This window comes from Lepidochelys kempii, chromosome 15, assembly GCF_965140285.1.
Source record: "Lepidochelys kempii isolate rLepKem1 chromosome 15, rLepKem1.hap1, whole genome shotgun sequence".
NCBI classification, from domain to species: domain Eukaryota; kingdom Metazoa; phylum Chordata; order Testudines; family Cheloniidae; genus Lepidochelys; species Lepidochelys kempii.
The window spans coordinates 10,487,012-10,513,247 of record NC_136394.1 but is presented as its reverse complement, the minus strand read 5'-3'; the positions used below and the strand labels follow the sequence as shown (position 1 = coordinate 10,513,247).

At 41.6% G+C, this 26,236-nt stretch overlaps 1 protein-coding gene across 1 annotated transcript in view; it reads left to right on the top strand.

Annotated features, from left to right (window-relative positions):
* Positions 1–26,236, top strand: part of CIT (citron rho-interacting serine/threonine kinase) — a 94,989-nt gene that overhangs the window by 36,959 nt on the left and 31,794 nt on the right. The window contains exons 14-24 of the mRNA XM_073313406.2: positions 1,491–1,661; positions 1,935–1,988; positions 2,521–2,574; positions 4,071–4,211; positions 4,596–4,721; positions 9,083–9,178; positions 17,059–17,175; positions 17,663–17,772; positions 20,612–20,786; positions 22,697–22,894; positions 25,230–25,283. Coding sequence (XP_073169507.1) covers positions 1,491–1,661; positions 1,935–1,988; positions 2,521–2,574; positions 4,071–4,211; positions 4,596–4,721; positions 9,083–9,178; positions 17,059–17,175; positions 17,663–17,772; positions 20,612–20,786; positions 22,697–22,894; positions 25,230–25,283 — 1,296 coding nt within the window. The remainder of the gene's footprint in view (positions 1–1,490; positions 1,662–1,934; positions 1,989–2,520; positions 2,575–4,070; positions 4,212–4,595; positions 4,722–9,082; positions 9,179–17,058; positions 17,176–17,662; positions 17,773–20,611; positions 20,787–22,696; positions 22,895–25,229; positions 25,284–26,236) is intronic.

The window sequence follows — 26,236 nt, the reverse complement described above, 5'->3', positions numbered from 1 at the left end:
GGTCCAAATTGTGATCTCTGAGCAGAACACACTTCTTCCAAGCATTCTGCATCTTTCTTTGCACAAATGCATTAGTGCAAAATAGCCTTTCACATCAATGGATGTTTACGTCACCTATGGTATAAAAGCTCCAGCCCCATCCAGGGAGAAAATAGTTGGACTGCAACAGTTGGACTTGGTGGGAAGATGGGCCAGCTAAGTCCACTGTTGGTATTATGAACCAGAGAGTCACTCTAAGGCAGACGGCTGCTAGTGGCAACCTCCAGCCATATGTGGCAGGAAGTGGAGAGAGCAGAGAATTAACTGATAAATATGAATTTGAACACAGGAGAAAGTAAAAGCAGTGGGTGAATGGGCAAGGTTTGGTAGGGAGAAATGACTAATAATGTGTGTATATGGACTCTAAGAAAATAACATGGAAAGCAGGATCTGTTATGTCCTTTCTCCCATTCCTTTGTCTGTGTTGTGTACTTGCCTAGCATACTCCTGGGTGTGCATGCTCCCCACCCACCAGATAGATAGATATAAAAGCAAGCTCTTTAGGAAAGAGACAAGATTTGTTTTCTTGTAAGCCCTTGTATATTTAAAGGACTATACAAATGCTTACTATGTAATAACAATCAATGCCTCTACTGAAGACTTCATTGGTCACCTCAGGATCTATCTACACCACTTCTCATCTTGGATGCTTGCCTAATTGGAACAATCAGTCCAAATGTTCTTTTTGTTCTTTGATTTTTAGGCGTTGCACTTCTCCAGAATTTTTATTCCAAATCCTTTATTGTAGTTTAATGGAGGTGTGAATTACATAGAATATTGGCCTTTTGGGGGAAAATGTGACTCCTCGAGGGTTATCCTCCAAAGGTAGCATTTGATACTAGATTACCGCTACTCCCATCAAGAATGATAGAGGACTTTACTTTAGGGTTAATATGTTTATTTCCTGAGCTATCAAAAGAAACCAGTAAACTGATGGTTGGAGGCCACAACACATATTTTTTTTTTCTCCTTTTCACCCACCCCGACCACCCAGGTTTGTAGTAATTCTCATGTTGTCAGGCTGAATAACTCGGAGAGAATATATCTGGGTGTTTGACAGAGGCACAAAACTCAGAAGCATATGTCTATATAGACCACTAACCTTCAGGGAGAGAAATAACATGTAAGTACTTTACCATTTGTTTCAAAAACTATGGATGTGTTTCTGGAGTGGAATCCCCTCAAAATAGTTTTTTTGGTTACATTTCATATCTTCTCTGAGGTAATGGCTTGGAAATGACTTATTGGCTCTTTGTCATGAAAGACACAAGCCAGAAAGGAATGGATATTGTATTCTGCCTGGCTCTCACCCTCTTATTTTATGTTTTTGTCCTCTCGTTACATACTTTGTCTGCTTTCTGCCTATTCCGTATAGGTACTATCATACTGTTTGCCACTCTCTGTCTTTCCTCTTTGCTTTCCAAAATGTAACATCCCTTTTCATTGCACAGGAGTATCAAGCCCAGGTGGAAGAGATGAGGTTGATGATGAATCAGTTAGAAGAGGATCTTATTTCAGCTCGTAGACGTAGTGATCTCTATGAATCGGAGTTGAGAGAGTCACGATTGGCAGCTGAAGAATTCAAACGTAAAGCTACTGAATGTCACAACAAACTACAGAAGGTAGTGAAGGCTCCCTGGGAGAGGTGTTGTTACACTCCTAGTTTCTAGTTTGTGTTGGCTGGGATTTATAAATGAGTTGCATTCAAGTCCTTGGAAACTTGGTATGGGTTGTGCAGTGGAAGCCATTTTGTATTACCAGTATAGTTGGAACAATTTCATTTATTCCCTGTAAAGCTGTTTACATTTAAACTGCCTGAGGTTATGATTCTGGGTGAAGTCCAAGATCCTAAAACTTTTCTTCAGAATTATACATTTTATATTTTTAAATTACAGGCTAAAGACCATGGGAAAACTGAAGTAGGAGAGCTGTATTCCAAACTGGAGAAGGTATGCTTCCTTAGTGTCAGTGGAGTTTACTGCCTGATTCTGTCCAAGTATATTATCACTGTCAGAAACCCAGAACATCCATGGATAGTCAGTGGCATGAACAGACTTCCATCCTCTTTCTTTGTGGGACTGACTGTTCTGTGTGATTTGATTTAAAGCTGGGCTTGGTCAGTCTGTTGTCAACTGAACTTATAGAGTAGCTATGCCAAGACAAAGCTATTGTGTGCAATCTGTGCTGGAGGTGAGTTAAAAGAAAAACCCTGTATGTATCATTATGAATGAAGAATGGCACGTAGAAAATACGATTATTCTGAAAAATAAATTTATTTAGTTCTGCATGCTTTGTCAAAGTGATTTATTTAGTGACAGAAATATGGCAAATGGTCGAGAGGAAATCAGGAGCAGGAATGCATTGGATCATTTGGCAGGTTGGAATTATAGGGAGAAACAAAGATTCTGGGAAGCAAGACTAAAATAAACAAATCACAAGTACGGCGGGCATTCATTTTTTCTCCCTTGCGTTTAACTGTAGATCAATACAGAGCAGCAAACCAAAATCCAGGAACTGCAGGACAAGCTGGCAAAGGTAAAGTCAGGGATGGGGTTGGTGAATTTTTCACAAGGCTTTCCAGTAAAACCCTAATGCAGGGGAGATGTGCACTGTGTTTCATAGTCAAAAATAGAATTAGTCACGGCAAGAGGGGATGTCAGAGGGAGAAAGTGGGGGTGGGAGCTAGTATCTGAAATCAGAATTCTCAATATGCTTTCTGCCCTTGAAATGTGTTAACAGTGTTTATTTTTACAAATGAAGCTGAGTCACAACAGGAATAGTGCATAGAAATTCTAATTTAAAAGGCCAGCATGGGCGTACAGCATCTAACACACTATCCTAACCTTTTATTTCTGGAGACCTGGGTTCATGTCTTGCTAGTTCTAGTGAAATGTATTTTGGTCTTGGCTTACTCTCCCAGCATACTTTGGTATTAATCATAAAATCACTTCTCAATTAGCAATTTCTACTCTGTCGATAGGTCAAACAGTAGAATGCAGGGGACTGGACTAGACTGACCCATTGAGGCCCCTTCCAGCCCTATGATTCTATGATAAGGGTTCATGACAGGATTAGGATACATTAGCATCTGGAGGAAGTATACACAGTACCTACCTTGCCGCAATCAGTGCTATCAGTCTCACTTTAATGGGCACTGAAATTCCAGTGCACCCAAAAGGGCTACATGTGAGAAAACACTATACCAGCTAATACATTGCTAATGGTGGTTCTTTTTGGGGAGAGGAGAGAGCTAGCCGCTTCATATCCGTCTGCAAGCATCTCAAACCCCTCCACGCAACTAGTCTGCTGGCTGTTTTGGCTTTCCAGAAATGGGGCTTCCTTAAGGATAATGACTCTGTAGTGTGAACACCCTTTTGAGGTCAAAACAGCATGAGGGTGTCACTTTCATCTCAGTCCTTCAAGCAGGCCACCAGTTTTCACCATTACTATTTCATTCTTTTCAAGAATTGATGTGGCTCAACACAATGTTCTCTCAGCACTTGTACAGAAATATATCTATAAATCTTGTGTCAAGGGATTAGGCTGAGTTTGTGGACTAGGCTTGAACTCCAGTGCAAGTAGAGCAGTAGAAGTTACTGGTACAACAAGACAGACCTGTAGTTCTCCTTCCCTTGTACTTTTTCCAACATTTGCAACAGCAGAAGTGCAGTTTGGAGTAGAGGTTTGAACTTGGATTCATAGAGTTTAAGGCCAGAAGGGACTACCATATCATCTAGTCTGACCACCATCACAGGCCACTAAACACCAACCAGCCAGCCTAACACTAGACGTCAACCAGAATTAGACCAAAATATTACAGCCCTCAGGAGACTAAATGAAATATTCCTTCACACGGTTGGATGTTGTGCTAATTCTAGGCTGCCAGGCCAGGCTTTTATAAATGTTTTATTCAGAATGCTGAACATCTGAGGTTGCCATCATACTGTACTTGCATCTGTTACTGTGAAAACTTTGTGTGTGTGTGACTTTGTACTAACATTTACTGATCTTTTTTCCCCCTCTTGGTTTAGGCTGTGAAAGCCAGCTCTGAAGCAACTGAACTTCTTCAGAATATCCGTCAGGCAAAGGAGAGAGCAGAGAAAGAGTTGGAGAAATTGCAGAATCGGGAAGACTCTAATGAAGGCATGAAAAAGAAACTGCTTGAAGCAGAGGTGAGCAGAGAATTTCTGGCTGCACTGGACTAGTCAATAGGATGTAACTGGGCTTAGAAACTACTACTTATGGAACATTGAATGGCCAGGATCCCTGTAACAGCTTGTCAGAGGAGAGAGATTAGAAAATAGCAGATGATTATTCATTCTTTTATAAATGTATTTCTCTGAAGAATACTTACTGGGAGGCTTTTCGGTGTTGTTTTTCATCTGGATTCAACATGAACATGTGACTAGGGTAAGGCTTTGGGAGTGGGGATGGTTTTGGATGTAGAAGAGGACCACGTACTGATGGCTTCAGCTGACTTTTCCTAGTGCCTGCTTACTGCTGTTTGATCATCAAAACTTGTTTAGTTTAAATGGCAGCTCATAATTGCTCTGCAGGAACGGCGCCATTCTCTGGAGAATCAAGTGAAGAGATTAGAGACTGTGGAACGCAGAGAAAACCGACTAAAGGAAGATATTCAGACTAAATCTCAGCAGATTCAACAGATGGCAGACAAAATTTTGGTGAGCAGGGATGAAAACAAAAGATAAAGGGAAAGAGTATGCCACAGTGGAGTGGGAAGAAAGGACATAGAACTACATAAAATTGGGTGGGGGTTGTTGAATAAGGGACTTGGATGTTATATAAATTTTATGTTGGAAATAACTTCCGTGCACAAATTCTGCTGCCTGCAGTGTTAGTTATAAACTAAGTCCGAAGCATTTATGATCTCTTACCAAATGACTTTTTAAAAATCCCAGTTGCCCCAGTAGGAAATTTTCCAACTCAGTTGTATTAACTCACTAGTATGCAATTCATTTCCTAATGTCTATTTCAAAAGCATAACCTTCTTAATGGTCAGTGCTGGGTTGTGTAACAATGACATCTTCAGTATTTAACTTTGAAATCCCTTGCAATTTAGCCTGACTTCTAATCTATCCCAAATGCTTACATTTTGCAGAAGAACAAAATTAATCATCAAAACTGTTTTTCTCTTAAATTTTTGTCAGAGATCCATTCTCACCCACATACCTTCCCCACTATAGTTGGCAATTTCTTGTTTTTCTCATTGTTAGATCTGTTAAGTCTTTTTGGTTAATTTAGTCTAAAGTGAACCAAACAGAGGGTACTGCTGGTACTTATACCTCCCTGGGGGAAGAAGCCATTGTCTTGTGATGAGGCAGATAAATAAATGTGTGCTGCTCTGATGAGTTCTCTTCTACCAATACCCATTCAAACAGTGGGTTTCCTTCTGAAGCATAGGATGTAGGACCCAGACCTGTCAGTCACAGGGAACTGGTTTACTGTGCCCTTGGGAACACTTCCCACCCCCCAGTGAGACTGCTTCCAGAGACAAAATATATGTTAAACTCAACTACCAGGAAAGATATGTGTATCAACTATCTATCTTTCATTAAATTACCTTTCTACAGTGCCTGAAGGAGACCCAAAAGATATATTGAAAATTAAAAATGATCCCCTACCAAAGGAGGGGTGGAATAGCAACCCTGACTCATTTTTGAAGACGAGAGATCAGGATAGCACATATTTAGCCTCCCCTTAATAGCTAAGTTTATCGTTCCAGCAGTGCTGCTCTGAAGGAGAGCTAATTAAAAATGTGGTGTTGAAGGAAAAAGGTCACATATTTGGTGGTGTTTGTTGCTTTTAGCTTGAATGGAGGTCTGATGAGCCTGTAATATAGAAAAGGGATAGATATGGATTCTCTGCCCCTCCACTACGCTTTTTCTCTTGGGGTTACTACCAGGAAAACTAATATGTTAAACACCCTTGGACAGGTGGTCGTAGTCCTGACTGTAGGAGAACCGGAGACATACCCTGTGTGAAGGCCCAATGGGAATGTATAAATAGCCTTACCTGAGGTTGATAGGTGATCCATAATTGTTCTGAGAAATAGCTGCATAAATAGATTTCAAGATCAGAACCCTTGAGGCACCATAAAGAAGGTAGAAGAAGTGTCTTGGCATTGTTCTGTCTTTCAATATCGGGGCGTGATAAGTGAAAGACCGCTGCTTGCACGGGTACAAAGCCAGCTTTGTATTCACAGACCATGTAATATATTGTGACTTGTTGCATAAGCCTCTTGCGTGTATTTGGGCATTTTTGTTTGTTTTATTATTCTTCATAAAAAACGGAAGGGAATGCAGAAATATCATTTCACTGTTCCAGGGGCCTTGTTTTGGAGCTGCAGTTTTCTCCAAGTTTACATAGAATGTTGGGGACCATAATGCCCTTATATAACACTAAGACAAGCAGGTCTGGGGCTTCAGGGGTCTCTTCCTTAGGTCCCGCCAGTTCTGACTTGGAGAATTAGCCCTCTTTGGAGGGCAAAAGAGAAAATAAAGTTGTCTTTTTCTGATTGCAGTTAGAAGGTTTCTTTTTATGGTATCTAGAGTTTTTTCTCTACAGTTTGGTGAGATCTGGACTTTTCTGAGGAAGTGGATTTTTTTCTTTTTTTTCTTTAACCATAAATGCCTTATTTTTCTCCTGGTGACCAGACAACTGGCAAAAGTCTGAAGATAGGTCAGATTTGGACTTTTGTTCTGTTGGCATGTCCCTGTAGCGAAGAGGACCTTTTCAGTGATTTCTGCTACAGTGGCAGAGTATGTGGGGTGGTGGGCTGAGTCAGATATACATACCTCTGTCTGAAGACTCCTTAATCCCATGAAGCAGCTGGTGTTGGGCATTTTTTACAGGGACTCTGATGAACTGTTCTTGGTAGTGATGGGGAGAAGAGGATGGGTGGAGATGTAGGAACAGGTATGGCCTCTGTTTCTTCTTCTTCTCTTTGAGGGAAGAGAGGAAGGGAGTCAGGTGGTGAGCCTTCAGAAGAAATGGATGATGTCTTTCTGTGAAGGAATGAACTCTTCCAGTTGTACTTGATGAGCCCTGCTGGCCTGGCTATAGATGAAGAGAGCCACAGGAAGGAAATGCCAAGTTCTGAATCATAAAAAATAAAGGGCATTTTATTCTTTGCTGCTTGGGAGTATAGATGGCTGTTCTCAGTGGCTAGAGTGAATAAAAGGCAGGGGTTGGGTGGAGGGAGCTGAATATGAATTGCTGGAGAAGATTATCTGAAATAAGAGACTACATTTCTATGTCCACGCTGCAGAGGGCCACTTCAGGAGTTGGCAGCGCTTCTACTCTAGCATGAGCAGCCATGTGGTGGTAACTCTGAAGCTGCTGCTGACCTGGTTGTGTGATTCACTATTTGGACCTATACTGTGTGGGTCCGTGTGAAAGCTGAATTGGCTTCTTGGTACTAGAAGCCATTTTCCAACTGAACAAAACAATAGTGCCCCTTCCAGGGTACAAAATGCTGCAGTCTCCTTCTAGATGACTGCTTTTTGGCTGGCTTTCATTCCATTTTTGTAGCCCGTGTGGTGGAGGGTTGATGCTGTGACTGGATCAAAGGAACATTTGTGTGCTCCCAAGGTGGTTTCCCGAGATAAGCGAAAAGGAAGATCAGGGGATAGAAAATGCGTGTGTGTCAACTAGAGAAATGTCAGGGAATTGTCCTGTGCTGTGTCGATAGGAAGGCAGGCAGGAGACCTGGAGAGATCACAAAACTGGAGCTTGGCTAAGTGGCAATCAACCCACTTTCCAAGACTTGACAGGTCTGGATCTGCCTCCTGTGCTGCAGAAACTGTTGGAATGGCAAACCTGGCTATGAAGGAGAAGAACGTTCTCTGAAGTCTCAACTATTGAGAGCAAGCCTCAAGAAAGGAGACTCTCTAGCTCTACCTTAAAGACCAACTTCAAAGAACAAAAATGCCCCCCTCTGCCAAACTGGTTTACCTGTGAGAGACAGGGGTATTTAACTTATTCAGGGCTGTATTTTGTGTGACTTATGTTCCTTCACCCTTGTGAGCCACTGAGGATAAAAATATTTTTTTGCACCTAATGTATAACTTATAAAGCACTTTTCATCCATCCTGGCAACAACCATGTAGGGAGGACAGAAAGGATTATCCCCTCTCTACAAATGGAGAATCTGAAGCATAGAAACTAAGGCACCACTGCACTGAGAACTACACTGACCCAGAGGTTTACCTGCATGATCCTCAGTGCAGAATCAAGGTCTAAGTGGATGGATCACTTGATTACCTGTTCTGTTCATTCCCTCTGGGGCACCTGGCATTGGCCACTGTCGGAAGACAGGATACTGGGTTAGATGGACCTTTGGTCTGACCCAGTATGACTGCTCTTATGTTCTAAGTGATTTGCCCAAGGCTAGAAAGAGAGGGAGGGACATTATCAGAAAAGAGACTAAACTCTCAGGAATTCCCTGTCCTGTATTCAAATCACTCTACCACATGTCTTTCCCTTGTTATCAGATATCCAGGCATATATTTGAAACCTTCACCAGCCAATCTGATGCAAAGGAATTTAAAGTTAACTGCAAAATGATTGGGGTTTTTTTGTCTAGGGTTTCAGAATCCCATCACACATCTATGAGCTGTTCATAACTGCTCATTATCACAAACCATTCTGGCTCCATTTTGGGGAATACCTTAATTTTTTTTGGAAGCAGGTTGGAAGGGGCAGTACTGGCTCAGGAGGCAGCTCTTGGTGGAGGTGGAATCGACTTCTTTTTTAAACATCTCTTTACCCTTTTTATTATACTACCTAACCCTAAAATAGGACAACTGATGTATCTATCTGTCTGTTTATAAGGTTTAATGCTGGTGATATGTACTTTCATAATGGTATCTCATGCAGCTGAGATCCCAGGCCTCAGAGATATATTTTAGAAAGCCTTAAAACCAGAGAGAATGAGTGTTTTGTACATGTCCTGTATATGTATTTATAAATTCCATGTATTATATTTCTGTATCTGTCTGACATAAATCTTTGCTGTGTTCAGGAGCTGGAGGAGAAGCATCGTGAGGCTCAGCTGTCAGCACAGCATCTGGAATTGCAGCTGAAACAGAAAGAGCAGTTCTATGATGAAAAAATCAAAGTAAATATCCCTTTTCATTACCTTCATACTCTCTTTTAGAGGTGCATTGGGCTCTGGATAGTCCCCAAACAGCTGGTTTTGGACTCTGATCCCTTGTCCTGTGCTTCCTTCTTCACCACTTCTGAGAGTTGAATGAAAACTGAATAATTCTGCCTATCTAACCCGTTCCCATCACGCTCTCACCTTTTGTGTGAGGTTGCGTTATCCATGTAGGCTTTGTGAGAGCTAGATGAATCTAACTGTTAACAGACCATTCCTTTAGAACAGGTGCTTGTGGGAAATCAGTCTTTCAAAAAGGTTTTTAATTATTTCTGATGATCTTGCTTTGATCTGAAGAGCATTAACATGAGCAGCCGTAGAAGCTTTACATTTAGTAAACACAAAAGCACTTTTGAAATTCCATCTCCTTGGAGCTGTAACATCCGCCAGTGAGTCCAGGGATCCACCCACTCTGAATTTTTTTCTCTTCTCTAGGATATTTTAAGATTTATAACAAACAGTTGAAAACATGATTATAGACACCACCTAAATTAGGAAAACCATAGAGAGAGAGACAGGATTATGTAATAGACTTCAGAATTTATCTAAAAAACCTACAGTTTGTCATTCAGCAAAAGTATTCTTTAAGGATCTCTGTGCCTTCCAAGTGTGATCTTTTCCCACTCTTTAGGTATGCCTACACTACGAAATTAGGTCGAATTTATAGAAGTCGGTTTTTTAGAAATCGTTTTTATATATTCGAGTGTGTGTGTCCCCACAGAAAATGCTCTAAGTGCATTAAGTGCATTAACTCAGCGGAGTGCTCCCACAGTACCGAGGCTAGAGTCGACTTCCGGAGCGTTGCACTGTGGGTAGCTATCCCACAGTTCCCGCAGTCTCCGCAGCCCATTGGAATTCTGGGTTGAGATCCCAATGCCTGATGGGGCTAAAACATTGTCGCCGGTGGTTCTGGGTACATATCGTCAGGCCCCCGTTCCCTCCGTCCCTCTGTGAAAGCAGCAGCAGACAATCGTTTCGTGCCTTTTTTCTCGAGTTACCTGTGCAGACGCCATACCACGGCAAGCATGGAGCCCGCTCACCTCACCGTCACCGTATGTCTCCTGGGTGCTGGCAGACGTGGTACTGCATTGCTACACAGCAGCAGCAACCCCTTGCCTTGTGGCAGCAGATGGTGCAGTAGGACTGGTAGCCGTCATCGTCATGTCCGAGGTGCTCCTGGCCACGTCAGCCAGGAGCGCCTGGGCAGACATGGGTGCAGGGACTACATCAGAAGTGACTTGACCAGGTCATTCTCTTTAGTCCTGCAGTCAGTCCTATTGAACCATCTTATGGTGAGCAGGCAGGCGATACAGATTGCTAGCAGTCCTACTGTACCATCTTCTGCCAGGCAGGCAAGAGATGAGGTTGGCTAGCAGTCCTACTGTGCCATTTTCTGCCAAGCAGCCATGAGATGTGGATAGTTTGCAGTCCTTCTGCACCGTCTGTTGCCAGCCAAAGATGTAAAAGATAGATGGAGTGGATCAAAACAAGAAATAGACCAGATTTGTTTTGTACTCATTTGCTTCCCCCCCTCCCCCATCTAGCGGACTCATTCCTCTAGGTCACACTGCAGTCACTCACAGAGAAGGTGCAGCAAGGTAAATCTAGCCATGTATCAATCAGAGGCCAGACCAACCTGCTTGTTCCAATAAGAACAATAACTTAGGTGCACCATTTCTTATTGGAACCCTCCGTGAAGTCCTGCCTGAAATACTCCTTGATGTAAAGCCACCCCCTTTGTTGATTTTAATTCCCTGTAAGCCAACCCTGTAAGCCATGTCGTCAGTCGCCCCTCCCTCCGTCAGAGCAATGGCAGACAATCGTTCCGCGCCTTTTTTCTGTGCGGATGCCATACCAAGGCAAGCATGGAGGCCGCTCAGCTCACTTTGGCAATTAGGAGCACATTAAACACCACACGCATTATCCAGCAGTATATGCAGCACCAGAACCTGGCAGAGCGATACCGGGCAAGGAGGCGACGTCAGCGCGGTCACGTGAGTGATCAGGACATGGACACAGATTTCTCTGAAAGCATGAGCCCTGCCAATGCATGCATCATGGTGCTAATGGGGCAGGTTCATGCTGTGGAACGCCGATTCTGGGCTCGGGAAACAAGCACAGACTGGTGGGACCGCATAGTGTTGCAGGTCTGGGACGATTCCCAGTGGCTGCGAAACTTTCGCATGCGTAAGGGCACTTTCATGGAACTTTGTGACTCGCTTTCCCCTGCCCTGAAGCGCATGAATATCAAGATGAGAGCAGCCCTCACAGTTGAGAAGCGAGTGGCGATAGCCCTGTGGAAGCTTGCAACGCCCGACAGCTACCGGTCAGTTGGGAATCAATTTGGAGTGGGCAAATCTACTGTGGGGGCTGCTGTGATGCAAGTAGCCCATGCAATCAAAGATCTGCTGATATCAAGGGTAGTGACCTTGGGAAATGTGCAGGTCATAGTGGATAGCTTTGCTGCAATGGGATTCCCTAACTGTGGTGGGGCCATAGACGGAACCCATATCCCTATCTTGGCACTGGAGCACCAAGCCGACGAGTACATAAACCGCAAGGGGTACTTTTCGTTAGTGCTGCAAGCTCTGGTGGATCACAAGGGATGTTTCACCAACATCAACGTGGGATGGCTGGGAAAGATACATGACGCTCGCATCTTCAGGAACTCTGGTCTGTTTCAAAAGCTGCAGGAAGGGACTTTATTCCCAGACCAGAAAATAACTGTTGGGGATGTTGAAATGCTTATAGTTATCCTTGGGGACCCAGCCTACCCCTTAATGCCATGGCTCATGAAGCCGTACACAGGCAGCCTGGACAGCAGTCAGGAGCTGTTCAACTACAGGGTGAGGAAGTGCAGAATGGTGGTAGAATGTGCATTTGGATGTTTAAAGGCGCGCTGGCGCAGTTTACGGACTCCCTTAGACCTCAGCAAAACCAATATTCCCACTGTTATTACTGCTTGCTGTGCGCTCCACAATATTTGTGAGAGTAAGGGGGAGACGTTTATGGCGGGGTGGGAGGTTGAGGCAAATCGCCTGGCTGCTGGTTACGCGCAGCCAGACACCAGGGCGGTTAGAAGAGCACAGGAGGGCGTAGTACGCATCAGAGAAGCTTTGAAAACCAGTTTCATGACTGGACAGGCTACGGTGTGAAAGTTCTGTTTGTTTCTCCTTGATGAAACCCCCCACCCCTTGGTTCACTCTACTTCCCTGTAAGCTAACCACCCTCCCCTACTCCCTTCGATCACCGCTTGCAGAGGCAATAAAGTCATTGTTCCTTCACATTCATGCATTCTTTATTCATACATCACACAAATAGAGGGATGACTACCAAGGTAGCCCAGGAGGGGTGGTGGAGGAGGGAAGGAAAATGCCACACAGCACTTTAAAAGTTTACAACTTTAAAGTTTATTGAATGCCAGCCTTCTGTTTTTTGGGCAATCCTCTGTGGTGGAGTGGCTGGTTGGCCGGAGGCCCCCCCACCGCGTTCTTGGGCGTCTGGGTGTGGAGGTTATGCAACTTGGGGAGGAGGGCGGTTGGTTACAGAGGGGCTGCAGTGGCAGTCTGTGCTCCAGCTGCCTTTGCTGCAGCTCAACCATACACTGGAGCATACTGGTTTGATCCTCCAGCAGCCTCAGCATTGAATCCTGCCTCCTCTCATCACGCTGCCGCCACATTTGAGCTTCAGCCCTGTCTTCAGCCCGCCACCTCTCCTCCCGGTCATTTTGTGCTTTCCTGCACTCTGACATTATTTGCCTCCACGCATTCGTCTGTGCTCTGTCAGTGTGGGAGGACAGCATGAGCTCAGAGAACATTTCATCATGAGTGCGGTTTTTTTTCTTTCTAAGCTTCACTAGCCTCTGGGAAGGAGAAGATCCTGTGATCATTGAAACACATGCAGCTGGTGGAGAAAAAAAAAGGGACAGCGGTATTTAAAAAGACACATTTTATAAAACAGTGGCTACACTCTTTTCAGGGTAAACCTTGTTGACATTACATACATAGCACATGTGCTTTCGTTACAAGGTCACATTTTGCCTCCCCCCACCGCATGGCTACCCCCTCAAACCTCCCCCCTCCCCGTGGCTAACAGCGGGGAACATTTCTGTTCAGCCACAGGCAAACAGCCCAGCAGGAACGGGCACCTCTGAGTGTCCCCTGAAGAAAAGCATCCTATTTCAACCAGGTGACCATGAATGATATCTCACTCTCCTGAGGATAACACAGAGAGATAAAGAACGGATGTTGTTTGAACGCCAGCAAACATACACTGCAATGTTTTGTTGTACAGTGATTCCCGAGTACATGTTACTGGCCTGGAGTGGTAAAGTGTCCTACCATGAAGGACGCAATAAGGCTGCCCTCCCCAGAAACCTTTTGCAAAGGCTTTGGGAGTACATCCAGGAGGGCCGCGAATGCCAGGGCAAAATAATCCTTTCACATGCTTGCTTTTAAACCATGTATAGTATTTTAAAAGGTACACTCACCGGAGGTCCCTTCTTCGCCTGCTGGGTCCAGAAGGCAGCCTTGGGTGGGTTCGGGGGGTACTGGCTCCAGGTCCAGGGTGAGAAACAATTCCTGGCTGTCGGGAAAACCGGTTTCTCCGCTTGCTTGCTGTGAGCTATCTATAACCTCATCATCATCTTCTTCGTCCCCAAAACTTGCTTCCGTGTTGCCTCCATCTCCATTGAAGGAGTCAAACAACACGGCTGGGGTAGTGGTGGCTGAACCCCCTAAAATGGCATGCAGCTCATCATAGAAGCGGCATGTTTTGGGGCTCTGACCCGGAGCGGCCGTTCGCCTCTCTGGTTTTCTGGTAGGCTTGCCTCAGCTCCTGAAGTTTCACGTGGCACTGCTTCGGGTCCCTGTTATGGCCTCTGTCCTTCATGCCCTGGAAGATTTTGGCATTTCGAAAACTGGAACGGAGTTCTGGTAGCAGAGATTCCTCTCCCCATACAGTGATCAGATTCCATACCTCCTGTTCAGTCCATGCTGGAGCTCTTTTGTGATTCTGGGACTCCATCATGGTCACCTCTGCTGATGAGCTCTGCATGGTCACCTCTTGCAGTACTTGCATGAGATGAATTGAAAAACAGTATTTCTTTTGCTATCATTTTAGAGTGCAAATATTTGTAATAAAAAATAATATAAAGTGAGCACTGTACACTTCGTATTCTGTGTTGTAATAGAAATCAATATATTTGAAAATGTTGAAAAACATCCAAATATATTTTAAAATTTTCAATTGGTATTCTGTTTAACAGCGTGATTAATCACGATTAATTTTTTCAAGTTAATCGCATGAGTTAACTGCGATTAATCGACAGCCCTAATTTATTTTATTATTTCAGTTTATTTAAAATCCAAAGCTGTGGACATATCTGCAGTATTAATTAAAAAAAAAATCTACAAAAGCCAAAAGGAGTTTGTCATAAATATAAAGGGAAGGGTAAACCCCTTTGAAATCCCTCCTGGCCAGGGGAAAGCTCCTCTCACCTGTAAAGGGTTAAGAAGCTAAAGGTAACCTCGCTGGCACCTGACCAAAATGACCAATGAGGAGACAAGATACTTTCAAAAGCTGGGAGGAGGGAGAGAAACAAAGGGTCTGTGTCTGTCTGTATGCTGGGTCTTTGCCGGGGATAGACCAGGAATGGAGTCTTAGAACTTTTAGTAAGTAATCTAGCTAGGTATGTGTTAGATTATGATTTCTTTAAATGGCTGAGAAAAGAATTGTGCTGAATAGAATAACTATTTCTGTCTATGTATCTTTTTTGTAACTTAAGGTTTTGCCTAGAGGGGTTCTCTATGTTTTTGAATCTAATTACCCTGTAAGATATCTACCATCCTGATTTTACAGGGGGGATTTCTTTATTTCTATTTACTTCTATTTTTTATTAAAAGGCTTCTTGTAAAAAACTGAATGCTTTTTCATTGTTCTCAGATCCAAGGGTTTGGGTCTGTGGTCACCTATGCAAATTGGTGAGGCTTTTTATCCAACATTTCCCAGGAAAGGGGGGGGAACCTTGACACTTTTGTCTCCAGGCAAATGGGTAGAACACACACCCCCTATTTACTTTTAGGAAGAAAAGAAAAAAAAAAACCTCTGGGTTGGAAGACTGTGAATTTCCCTGCAGGAGTTAAGTACCCTGCCTCCAGGCAAAGAAAACCTGCAATTCACAAAGATAATCCCCTTTTGTCTCTGCTTGGCCACAAAGCAGAGAAAAACCAAGCTGCTTTCAGTTTCAGCTGCTTTCTGGACTTCCTTTCCAAAGGAAAAAAAAATTTCCTTTTTAAAATCTGTATTTCTAGTTCAAAAAATCTCAACTGGATCTCAAAATGATTTCAGGTTAATCCCACCACTGTGCCACCATGTCAAGGTTCCTCCCCCACTCTGAACTCTAGGGTACAGAAATACCTGCATGAAAAACCTCCTAAGCTTATCTTTACCAGCTTAGGTCAAAACTTCCCCAAGGTACAAAATATTCCACCCGTTGTCCTTGGACTGGCCGCTACCACCACCAAACTAATACTGGTTACTGGGGAAGAGCTGTTTGGACGCGTCCTTCCCCCCAAAATACTTCCCAAAACCTTGCACCCCACTTCCTGGACAAGGTTTGGTAAAAAGCCTCACCAATTTGCCTAGGTGACTACAGACCCAGATCCTTGGATCTTAAGAACAATGAACAATCCTCCCAACACTTGCACCCCCCCCCTTTCCTGGGAAATGTTGGATAAAAAGCCTCACCAATTTGCATAGGTGACCACAGACCCAAACCCTTGGATCTGAGAACAATGAAAAAGCATTCAGTTTTTTACAAGAAGCCTTTTAATAAAAAATAGAAGTAAATAGAAATAAAGAAATCCCCCCTGTAAAATCAGGATGGTAGATATCTTACAGGGTAATTAGATTCAAAAACATAGAGAACCCCTCTAGGCAAAACCTTAAGTTACAAAAAAGATACATAGACAGAAATAGTTATTCTATTCAGCACAATTCTTTTCTCAGCCATTTAAAGAAATCATAATCTAACACATACCTAGCTAGATTACTTACTAAAAGTTCTAAGACTCCATTCCTGGTCTATCCCCAGCATACAGACAGACACAGACCCTTTGTTTCTTTCCCTCCTCCCAGCTTTTGAAAGTATCTTGTCTCCTCATTGGTCATTTTGGTCAGGTGCCAGCGAGGTTACCTTTAGCTTCTTAACCCTTTACAGGTGAGAGGAGCTTTCCCCTGGCCAGGAGGGATTTCAAAGGGGTTTACCCTTCCCTTTATATTTATGACAGAGTTGTTTCAGTCCACTTCCTAGTGAACAAGTGTTGGTATCTCTCAGGTTACCACCTTACTTGGTACCCTTGTTATATGTCTCGGCAGAGAGGCAAAGGATTAAAGTAGTCATGGAGGCTGAATTACTCTCTCATACCTACATGTGGTTCTTACAGGTCAATGTTGAGGCACATCAGTGAGGTAATGAAAAGGAGCTTGCATTGCTACTTTTCTGTGCCATACTTCCTCTGTGAATAGAGGAATTAATTTTCCATGTATGTCAAACTGGCATATTTCATGAGCACTAATAATGAAAGACTGTTTAAAAAACAATAACAGCCCATAGCCTTTCCATAACTCCTTTTACTCATTAAACTCAACCATTTCTTACACCTGAGTAGTCCTCTCAAAGCTTGCTGTCCCCAGCATTTCCTGCCATCTCATCTAGTTTTCCTTAGGAAGTGATCAAGCCTCTTCATTGAACGTAACCCTTCCCTGGTGGCTTTCTTTCTGACTGCCCTTTGACTAATGAAACAGGTTCAAAGTGAGGAAATTTGTTTTGTTTACTTCAGGTGCTGGATGCTCAGATGAAGAAAGATCTTGCTGATAAGGAAGCACTTGAGAATATGCTGCGAAGACATGAAGAAGAAGCACATGAGAAATGCAAAATTCTGGCTGAGCAGAAGGCGGTAGGTGTAACTGAATCAGAAACTGAAACATTTTAAGAGTAGCCATTTTAAGTCTCTTACCCAGGGATGTTCCTAAAATAAAGATCTGTTGCTGCAAAGGGTCTTGTTGCTGGAGGCTTCTTGGGGGTGGGAGAGGTGTGCGTGTGGTGTTTTGTTTTGTTTTGCTAGCTGTCCTTTTAATTCATGATGTCTCCAAGAACATTCCCTTTCAAGAAAGTCATCCATGCCTAGTATGTTAGTACCTGGCAGTCCAGTACATGGTTCACGTGGGAGCTGCTTGCTCTTGGTCTGGAAGAGACTGGAAAGCAGTTATAGATTGATGTAACAGATGTAACATCTGAATATGTGGTTGCTTCTTTGTTGTCTTGTCCACGCAGTCCGATATCTTGTTTCTGAATGAAGTTTCTAGAAGTGATTTTTAAATGCCCCCTTGCTGTAGTCACTAACTTTCATCCCATGATCTCAAAGGCAGACTGCTCTGTTTCAGATGATCAATGCCATGGATTCGAAGATAAGGTCACTGGAGCAGAGAATAGTGGAATTGTCTGAGGCTAATAAACTGGCAGCAAATAGCAGCCTTTTTACACAGAGAAACATGTAAGTAAAGGAACTGCTATAGCATTCTTGCATTTACAAGCCCCGGTGTGAGCTCAATAAGACCTATTCTCCAAACATATTATTTCTCTAACAAGAAACTATAGTTTGCTCAATATTTCCCCTATCATATCTGTTAAGTTTTATTGGTCCTTATTGTTGCATTTGTTTTGGATCATTTCATGAGGCTGTTGCTGTCCCTTTTTTTGCTGCATGCAATTTTTCAAAATATATAGGTTCTGTAGAAAAATTCTAACATTTTTAAATGTCTGAAACAGTTCTGGAGAAGCAGTAATTCCAATGCTGTTCCAGTTGTGGAGATATATAAAAATTAGTATTCCTTTTGCTTCTGGTGTTTAGGACTTGATCACATCTGCTTCTGGTGGCCATTATTCATTGAAATTCAAAGCCTTATTATAATTATTTGACACTCAAAGATGAGAAGAAAATGTTAAATATCCTTTCTTCACAAAAGCTTCCATCCTGCTCCCAACAGCTGCCAAGACATCTAAGAAAAGTGAATATTGGTTTAGGAATTTTCCTTCATGTTTTTAAATGTTGATTATAAATATGAGGTATTGGTGTTATCTCTGCCTGTTTCAGTTTAAAAAAAAAAAAAAAAAAAAAGGTAGAGGGTCCCTATCCTTAAGATCGAAGTGATTCTTTAATCCTGATTGCTTATTTCTGATCCTGATGCCTATCAGTGAGATATTAGACATATCACAGTTTGGCTGTCTGGAGACATATGTGCAGACTGTCAGCTGCATAGTGGAATGCTGGGTATAATCTCAGTGGACAGCAGTTGGTTAGATCCATTTGTGAAGTCAAGCAAGGATGGGTTTTGGCATAGAATCTCTGAACTCTTAGCGGTGATTGATTGTACCAACAGAGATGTAAAGCCAGGAATTTTTATTACATTTCAAACTTCTGTCAAGCTCTTCAACCTGAGCAGACTGAAATCTTCCACAAAAGTAATTGTTAAAGTTATATGAGTTGCTTTATGCAGATGATTATACTCTAGTTATATGCACTCTAGTTAATCATCCAAAAAGTTTGTAGAGGCTGCTAAAACCATAACATCGTTAATCTGAAGAATACAGAAGTAATCTACCAGGTCATACATGGGAAAGCATATGTAAGACCTAGCATCATTCAGTGGTCTTGAACTCAGTGTGGTAATAGCTTTCGCTTCTCTTGAAATGCTGTTCTTGCTGACTAAAGAAATGTTTACCAGAATCAAAAAGGGTATTTTACCAACTGAAATATTAACTTTGGAACCAGCATGGTTGTCATATGTGAGACCAAAGTTCCATGTCTGCCATGCTGTAATGATTTCTTCCTTGCTCTATGGCTATGAAAAATGGAGACATTTGCCAACATATAAGAGTTGGAGAAACTTAATCAAGACACTTTGGAACTCTTATGGATATTAAATCATAAGATATACTGGTGGCTGGATGCTATAAGGATGGGCATTGTAATAATTTAATAATAAAATTACAAATAATGCAATTCTGAAAAGAGGTTGCATAAAAAGCTTTGAAAGTCTACTACTGAAAGCACCATTAAGCTGGACTAGATGCATCCTCTGGAAGGAGGACACCAGACTAAAGTCAAAAGGCAGAGGAAGAAATATAATGATGCCTAAAAAAAAGAGTTCTACCCATTGTGACTTATGTTAAATATTCATATGTCGGGAGGGAGTGGCAAACAAATTGCTTTGGCAAGTCAGTAATCGTGCCCCATGTTTGGAGTGCGTCATCTTAGTCATTAAGAGAAGTGAGTTCTTTCTGAGCAGTGCCTGTAGATCTTATAGATATAACTAGCAAACCCTACTGCATTACTCTGATCTGTGAAAAGGCATGTAAATCTATAATTGAACCATATTTGAATCCACAAAAGCTATTACAAAACTGAGCATTATTGATGTGGACAGTTAGCAATTAGAGCCTTCAAGGAACTGTGGAATCCAACTAGCCTTTGTTCTATCAGAAACGAAAAAAATGAATGATTGGTTCTGAAGAAGGTGGAGTCATTTGTTCTACTGATGCCCAGGCTATTTGGATAGTTCTGGCTGCCAGTAATCAGTTGAAGGAGGTTAAAAAAAGGGAAGGATGATTTTGTTCTTATCAAAGCACAGGACTGTGACTCAGAAGACCTGGGTTCTATTTCTAGCTCTGCTATGTGATCCCACGTAATGTCTCTGGGAGAAAGATAATAGTACCTATCTCACCGTATTTTTCTGCATATGAGTTCATTAATATTTGTAAGCTCTGTGAATAAGTAATTGTGTGTTCAGTGCATACATCAGGGTTTCAATCAGGGCAAAAGTTTGCTAAAGTGTTGGCCAGATTGGGCTCCTAGCAAGTTTCCAAAATCCAGAACTAATCTGTATGCAAGGAAGCCAGTTGCAGTTCCTCTGATCTTTCATATGGAAGTTCCTGCTTCCAGCATTCATTGAACCATTTTTTTTCCAAACGGAAAAACAAATGACAAGGAAAAGGGTGACAGCTTAGAATGAGCTGTAGATCAGACATTCCTGTAGGTTTCCAAGGTTTGGTGTTCATCTTTCTCCATGTACAAACAGATGCACAGCCTACAAAACCATGATATCTGAGCTACTCGAAGCACGTACTTGGTTTAATCACTGATGTGGGAATCTGTGCGGAAGCCAACATAAGAGACCTTATTTTTTCCATAAAGGGGCTGTGAAATTTAAAATAGGAAGAGCTAATTTTGATGTGATCACATTCTGCTTACCAGGAAACTTTTATACCAATGAAACTACATGATCAAAATATAGCTTGATTATGTCTTCTCTCGCTATGTATTTTCCTATCAGGAAAGCCCAGGAGGAGATGATCTCAGAGCTCAGACAGCAGAAGTTCTACCTGGAAACACAGGCTGGGAAGTTAGAGGCCCAGAACCGAAAACTAGAAGAGCAATTGGAGAAGATCAGTCTTCAGGACCATACTGACAAGAACCGTCTGTTGGAGTTAGAGACTAGACTGCGAGAGGTGAAAATTTAATCCTTTTGCAGGCTGATGTACTTGGGTGTATCCCATTTCAAGGAGTACAGTGAGAATTAAAATTAAGTAGTTTTACTGTTCAGCACTGCAGGATCATGACTTGAGCTGAATGACCCAATTTTTGCTCCATTTCTGTAACAGTGGAAATGTATTGCTTGCTGGAAGGAGTTGAGCATGACTATTTTGGGTTTTTGTTATAGTGGTAGAGTCTGAGTTTCTAGATCAGCTTGCTTTCTTAGAACTATATTTATTTTCATCCTTTTGTACAACATCCTTTAATAGTGCCCAGATATAATGGTGATGGGCACAGTATATATACTTAGCTGGATAATTCATTTATTTTTAGTTGCAGACTAGAAGAATCAGGTTTTTATATTATTTTGAAATAAAAAGGGCAGACAGGCAGAAATAGGTTGGAACCACCTATTTCCAGAGTTCCACCTAATTCCAGAGAAGAGTAACAAAAATGATTAATTTCAGAGTAACAGCCGTGTTAGTCTGTATTCGCAAAAAGAAAAGGAGGACTTGTGGCACCTTAGAGACTAACCAATTTATCTGAGTGTAAGCTTTCGTGAGCTGTAGCTTATGCTCAAATAAATTTGTTAGTCTCTAAGGTGCCACAAGTCCTCCTTTTCTTTTTGAAAAATGATGAAAGGTCTAGAAAACATGACCTATGAGGGAAGATTGAAAAAAAATGGGGTTTGTTTAGTCTGGAGAACAGAAGAGGAGACAACAGTTTTCAAGTACACAAAAGGTTGTTATAAGGAGGAGGGAGAAAAATTTTTCTTCTTAACCTCTGAAGCTAGGACAAGAAGCAATGGGCTTAAATTGCAGCAAGGGAGGTTTAGGTTGGACATGAAGAAAAACTTCCTGTCAGGGTGGTTAAGCACTGGAATAAATTGCCTAGGGAGGCTGTGGAATCTCATCATTGGGGATTTTTAAGAGCATGTTGGACAAACACCTGTCAGGGATGGTCTAGATAATACTTAGTCCTGCCATGAGTGCAGGGGACTGGACTAGATGACCTATTGAGCTCCCTTCAAGTTCTGTGATTTCCTGGATAATATCCTTTTTCCTTCCTTGCTGTCCCTCCTCTAATTCTCAATAAAAACCAAAATCTCTACTCTGGCTAAGACATTTGGGATGTCCAATGTCATTCCTTTAATTAGCCAGAAATTGCTAGACATCAGTGCAAGGTCTTCTGGCAGGCCTATTTTTCACACATCTGCAATATTATGGGCAGATTCACTTGCAATAACATGAGGAGTCAGGCATCAGAAAGCTAAACTGGAACTTTTTCTTTAAACTATTTTCTCCACTCTGCTATGGTAAATGGGATCTGCCAAGATGTTGCATCAGTGTAGGAGATAGATCTGTCTGTAACAAGAATCTGAAGGGAAGTTTAAATATGAAAGTAATTGAACAGTATATAAAGACATTTCTTATAGAGTCAAAGTAATATTGATAGTTTCTTCTTACAGAGCCTCAAATGCAGTATATTAACTTGCAACTATGGAAGATAATCGCACAAATTATACTTTAACTTTCATATTGTCACAATTATCTATATCAACATTTGATACGTATTTACAACATAGCTGGCATTACTCTTAAATCCTAGTTTTCATTTCAGAACACAATATAGTTTTATTTTTGAACCATTTCAAACCCAGTGAGTGTTTTTCAAGTGATGGATGAAGCAGCATCCTTGGGATAGTTACCTTCAGGTCTGATTTTTAACCAATCCATCCAAATCTGACATTAGACTGGAGTGTTGCCATGCAATCCCAGAGTGCAATTCTAGGGCAGGTCTCTAGTTTGAAATGAACAAATATAGCAGCTGTACTCTCTATTTCCTTATTAGTAACTCCTATTCAGCTGCTGATGTTTCTCTCCAGGTTAGCTTAGAGCATGAAGAACAAAAGCTGGAACTGAAACGACAATTAACAGAATTGCAGCTGACTCTCCAGGAAAGAGAATCTCAGATTTCAGGGCTTCAAGCTGCACGATCAGCCCTAGAGAATCAGCTCCGTGAGGCTAAAACTGAACTAGAGGAGACTACAGCTGAGGCAGAGGAGGAGATTCAGGCTCTCACGGTGAGTCCTATACTTCTGGATTGGTATTGCGAACTGTACCTGCAGATCTGACAGAACATTGATGCATGCTTCATAATAAGTGTCTTAAGTTATTAGCTTTGAGGTTGTCCTAACTTAAATTTTTTATGTTTTTAATTTTGCAGTGCAACATATGAAATGTGCCTTGGATTGAGGAAGGCACAGGGATGGCTAAAATGTCAGAGTTCTTTGTCTCTCAAAACATACATATGCTTGTTGTTTGTTGTCCACTTGTGCAAAAACTGATTGGCTATTAGTGAAAATATCATCAGTTTACTTGATAAGCTAAAAGCTCCACACTAAATTATTCCTACTGTAGGACTTTGACTTTGTGCTGTTTTTTTTTAATTCTAAATTCATGTATGACCTTTGAAAGTAGTGCTGTTTCAAAAGGAATGTGATTGCAAATGTTCTGGTATTTTCTCTATAATAAGTTAGCCAACTCTGCTATCCTTTTAAAAAAATCAGACAAATACTGTTGTTGCTTCTCTAATTTTATTCCAAAGGCTGTTCCATAAAGAATTGCTACTTTTAGATCTTGCAGTCTCTTGTGAGGTGTGTGAATGACACAAACTTCAGCAGCGGTTGGTGTAGGGGAAAGATTTTCCCTGCCCAGTGAACGGAACATTAAATTATATGCTGCTGGTTGCTACTTTGAGTACAAAAAGATGCTTTTAAACTGTTGGATTTTAAATAATGTTTGCTTTGCAAAGGCTTGCTAATGCTGTGGGAGGCAAAGAAATAACTGACCTCCTACTTGAGCTGCCGGCTATCACTCATCGAAGTATCAGTCTTCAATGACCTTCAAATCCAGTTATTTCAGAGTACTGGAAATAGTCTGTTGCCCCAATGGAATCTGATAAAAGGGAATCTCATTGAGTCCTTATTCCTGCCATTACCACTATTCAGATGGGATTGGGGTTCAGCTGAAGACTGGTGTGTGCGTGCGTTTGTGTGTGTGTGTGTGTGTGTGTGTGCACACCAGTGCTGTTGGATATCCCAGGAGTGAGAAGGGAGGTCATTCACTCAGAATTGTTCTAAACTGGTAGATGCTGGGTAATAGATGCTGGGAAAATGCAACAGCAACATGAATGACTTACAGTAACTGAATAGGTCACGGCAGCAGTTCATCTCAAATACAAAGCAGTTCTTTTTGCTCAAAAATGAGATGGTCCCACTGAAATTTGAAAATTTGGCAGAGTTGTTAGCTGCCATGCGAACAAATGGTTTGCTAGGTCTTCCTACCACACCAACGAAACAGATGCATGTGTGTGATCTGTGCTTTCTCAGGCAGATATTACCACAGCTGTTCTGGTGAAATGGTAGTGCTTTTGTACCAGATGTCATAAGATTCCAATCTGGCACCTCCATGTCACTTTACTCCAGTTTAATGGGTTGGGAGATATTTTGTTTTGAGGGTCTTTTTTGCATTGCCTGTTCTGGTAAGATAACGTTTTAGTTATCACATTGGACTTCTGCTGAACAACTTTTCCTATTGAGTCTCTTGGCTATAAGGAAAATGTCTTGAAAGGTGATCGGATATGCTAGTGCACTAGCCTTTCATCTGTTAAGGCCTGAATTTGCATATAATATTAGTCACAACTTAAATCAGTTTGACAGTCTGAGTGAATCTTGAGAGAGGCCCTGAGGCTGAAACATGAACTTTGCTTTATCATGCTTTGCTTGTTAATAAGGAAGTAAAACGATGCATGCATTATTTCACTCTTTAAAAATGCTTTGCAGCTTTTTATACTTCGGATTCCATCTTCCAAAGAAATAATTATTTAGTTTCGTCACAGTTTGGGAGAGTCTTAGGACTAAACAGGAGTTCCTCGGGGAAGGGTAGAGGTAGATTGGCAGAGCAGTTTGCGGAAGCGTACGTAGTGCTTCATTGTAGACTTGTCTTTGCGATCATTAAAATATATGTAGTATTAAAAACATGTTCCATGCAGTATTAATCCAAATGTGGAAGTAAAAACAAACTACTCAAATACTTAAGATATTAAGTGAAGACGGTACACACTTAACATTAAATGGTCACTTACCTTGGAGACCACTTAAGATGGAATGTTTTGCATCATCCAGTTTGTTGTACATTTTGCTAAAGTAGCTCAGAATTGGGAGCATGTGCGTGCTTTGATTAAGTAGGATGTGACTTAATCAATTCTTTGCCACTACAGAGTGCTTTCATAGCCTGCAACATCTGTCTTCCAAACTTTGCTTGCTGATAGATTGTTCTGCAGTTTATTTAGCAACAGCTGTTGGATTCTAATTCTAATGTATGAAAAATTGATGATTAACTTCTTACCTCCTTTAGGCACATAGAGATGAAATCCAGCGTAAATTTGAAGCCCTTCGTAATAGCTGCACAGTGAGTATTAAATACAGATCATTGAATTATTTTGAAATTAAGGATAAGGAAGGAAACAAACTCATTTACTCCTTGATGACAATTGTTCCTGACATTGGCTTCTGGCTTCAAGGAGTTAGCAGGAGATAGCCTGATTGGATCTGATTTCTTTTAGGCCTCAATTTAGAGGTTTTATTCTGATTTAAAATTGAAACTGTCCTTCATCTTTTTGGAGAAGGAAGTCCATTCAAATATCTCATTGCAGTGCAGCTAGTAAGAATGGTGTAGCAGCTGCAAAAATTGTGGGATATAGAATTTTCCTTTTATAAGGGAAGGGAAAAGTCTCCCTGTCCAAATCCTGAGCTGTATTATAGATCTAGGCCAGAGTGAAGGCGCTATCTTGCCAATCTGGGTTTTAAGGAGGGCTTTAACTCTGTCTGAAGGGAAAAGAAGTCCTGTGCTTCTGAACAATACATTGTTACATAATCTCTTGTTCAAAGAGAACTCATTTAGGTTCTTAACTTGCACATTCTGTTTCCTGAGAGATCTTTTGATATGTTTTTTCATTCATTTCATTCATACGGGACAGATGTCCTAGATTATGTGTTCCTTATTGTTAAATGTTTTCCCAGATCTCCACTCTTTTTGCTTATTTCTTTATGGTGCTATGTGGACCATGATGACATCGATCTTTCAATGACACACAAATTCTAGAAGTGTCAACACTGACCACCACCTTGTGTGTAATAATTGGAGGCAGGTCTCTTCAGTCTTTTTAATCCCTTCTCCATTAGCTGGACCTAATTGCTCCTTACCTCTGTCATGTGTGTTCCTCTTTCATACTCAGTGGCCTCTCCACAAAGTTAATTTTCCACCATGCTTTGATTGCATAGTCATAGGTGTTGTAGGAAAACCCAAGATAGAAAGAAAATGCCTTTTTTCAAGAACATCTTTCAGAATTTTCTTTTTTTTGT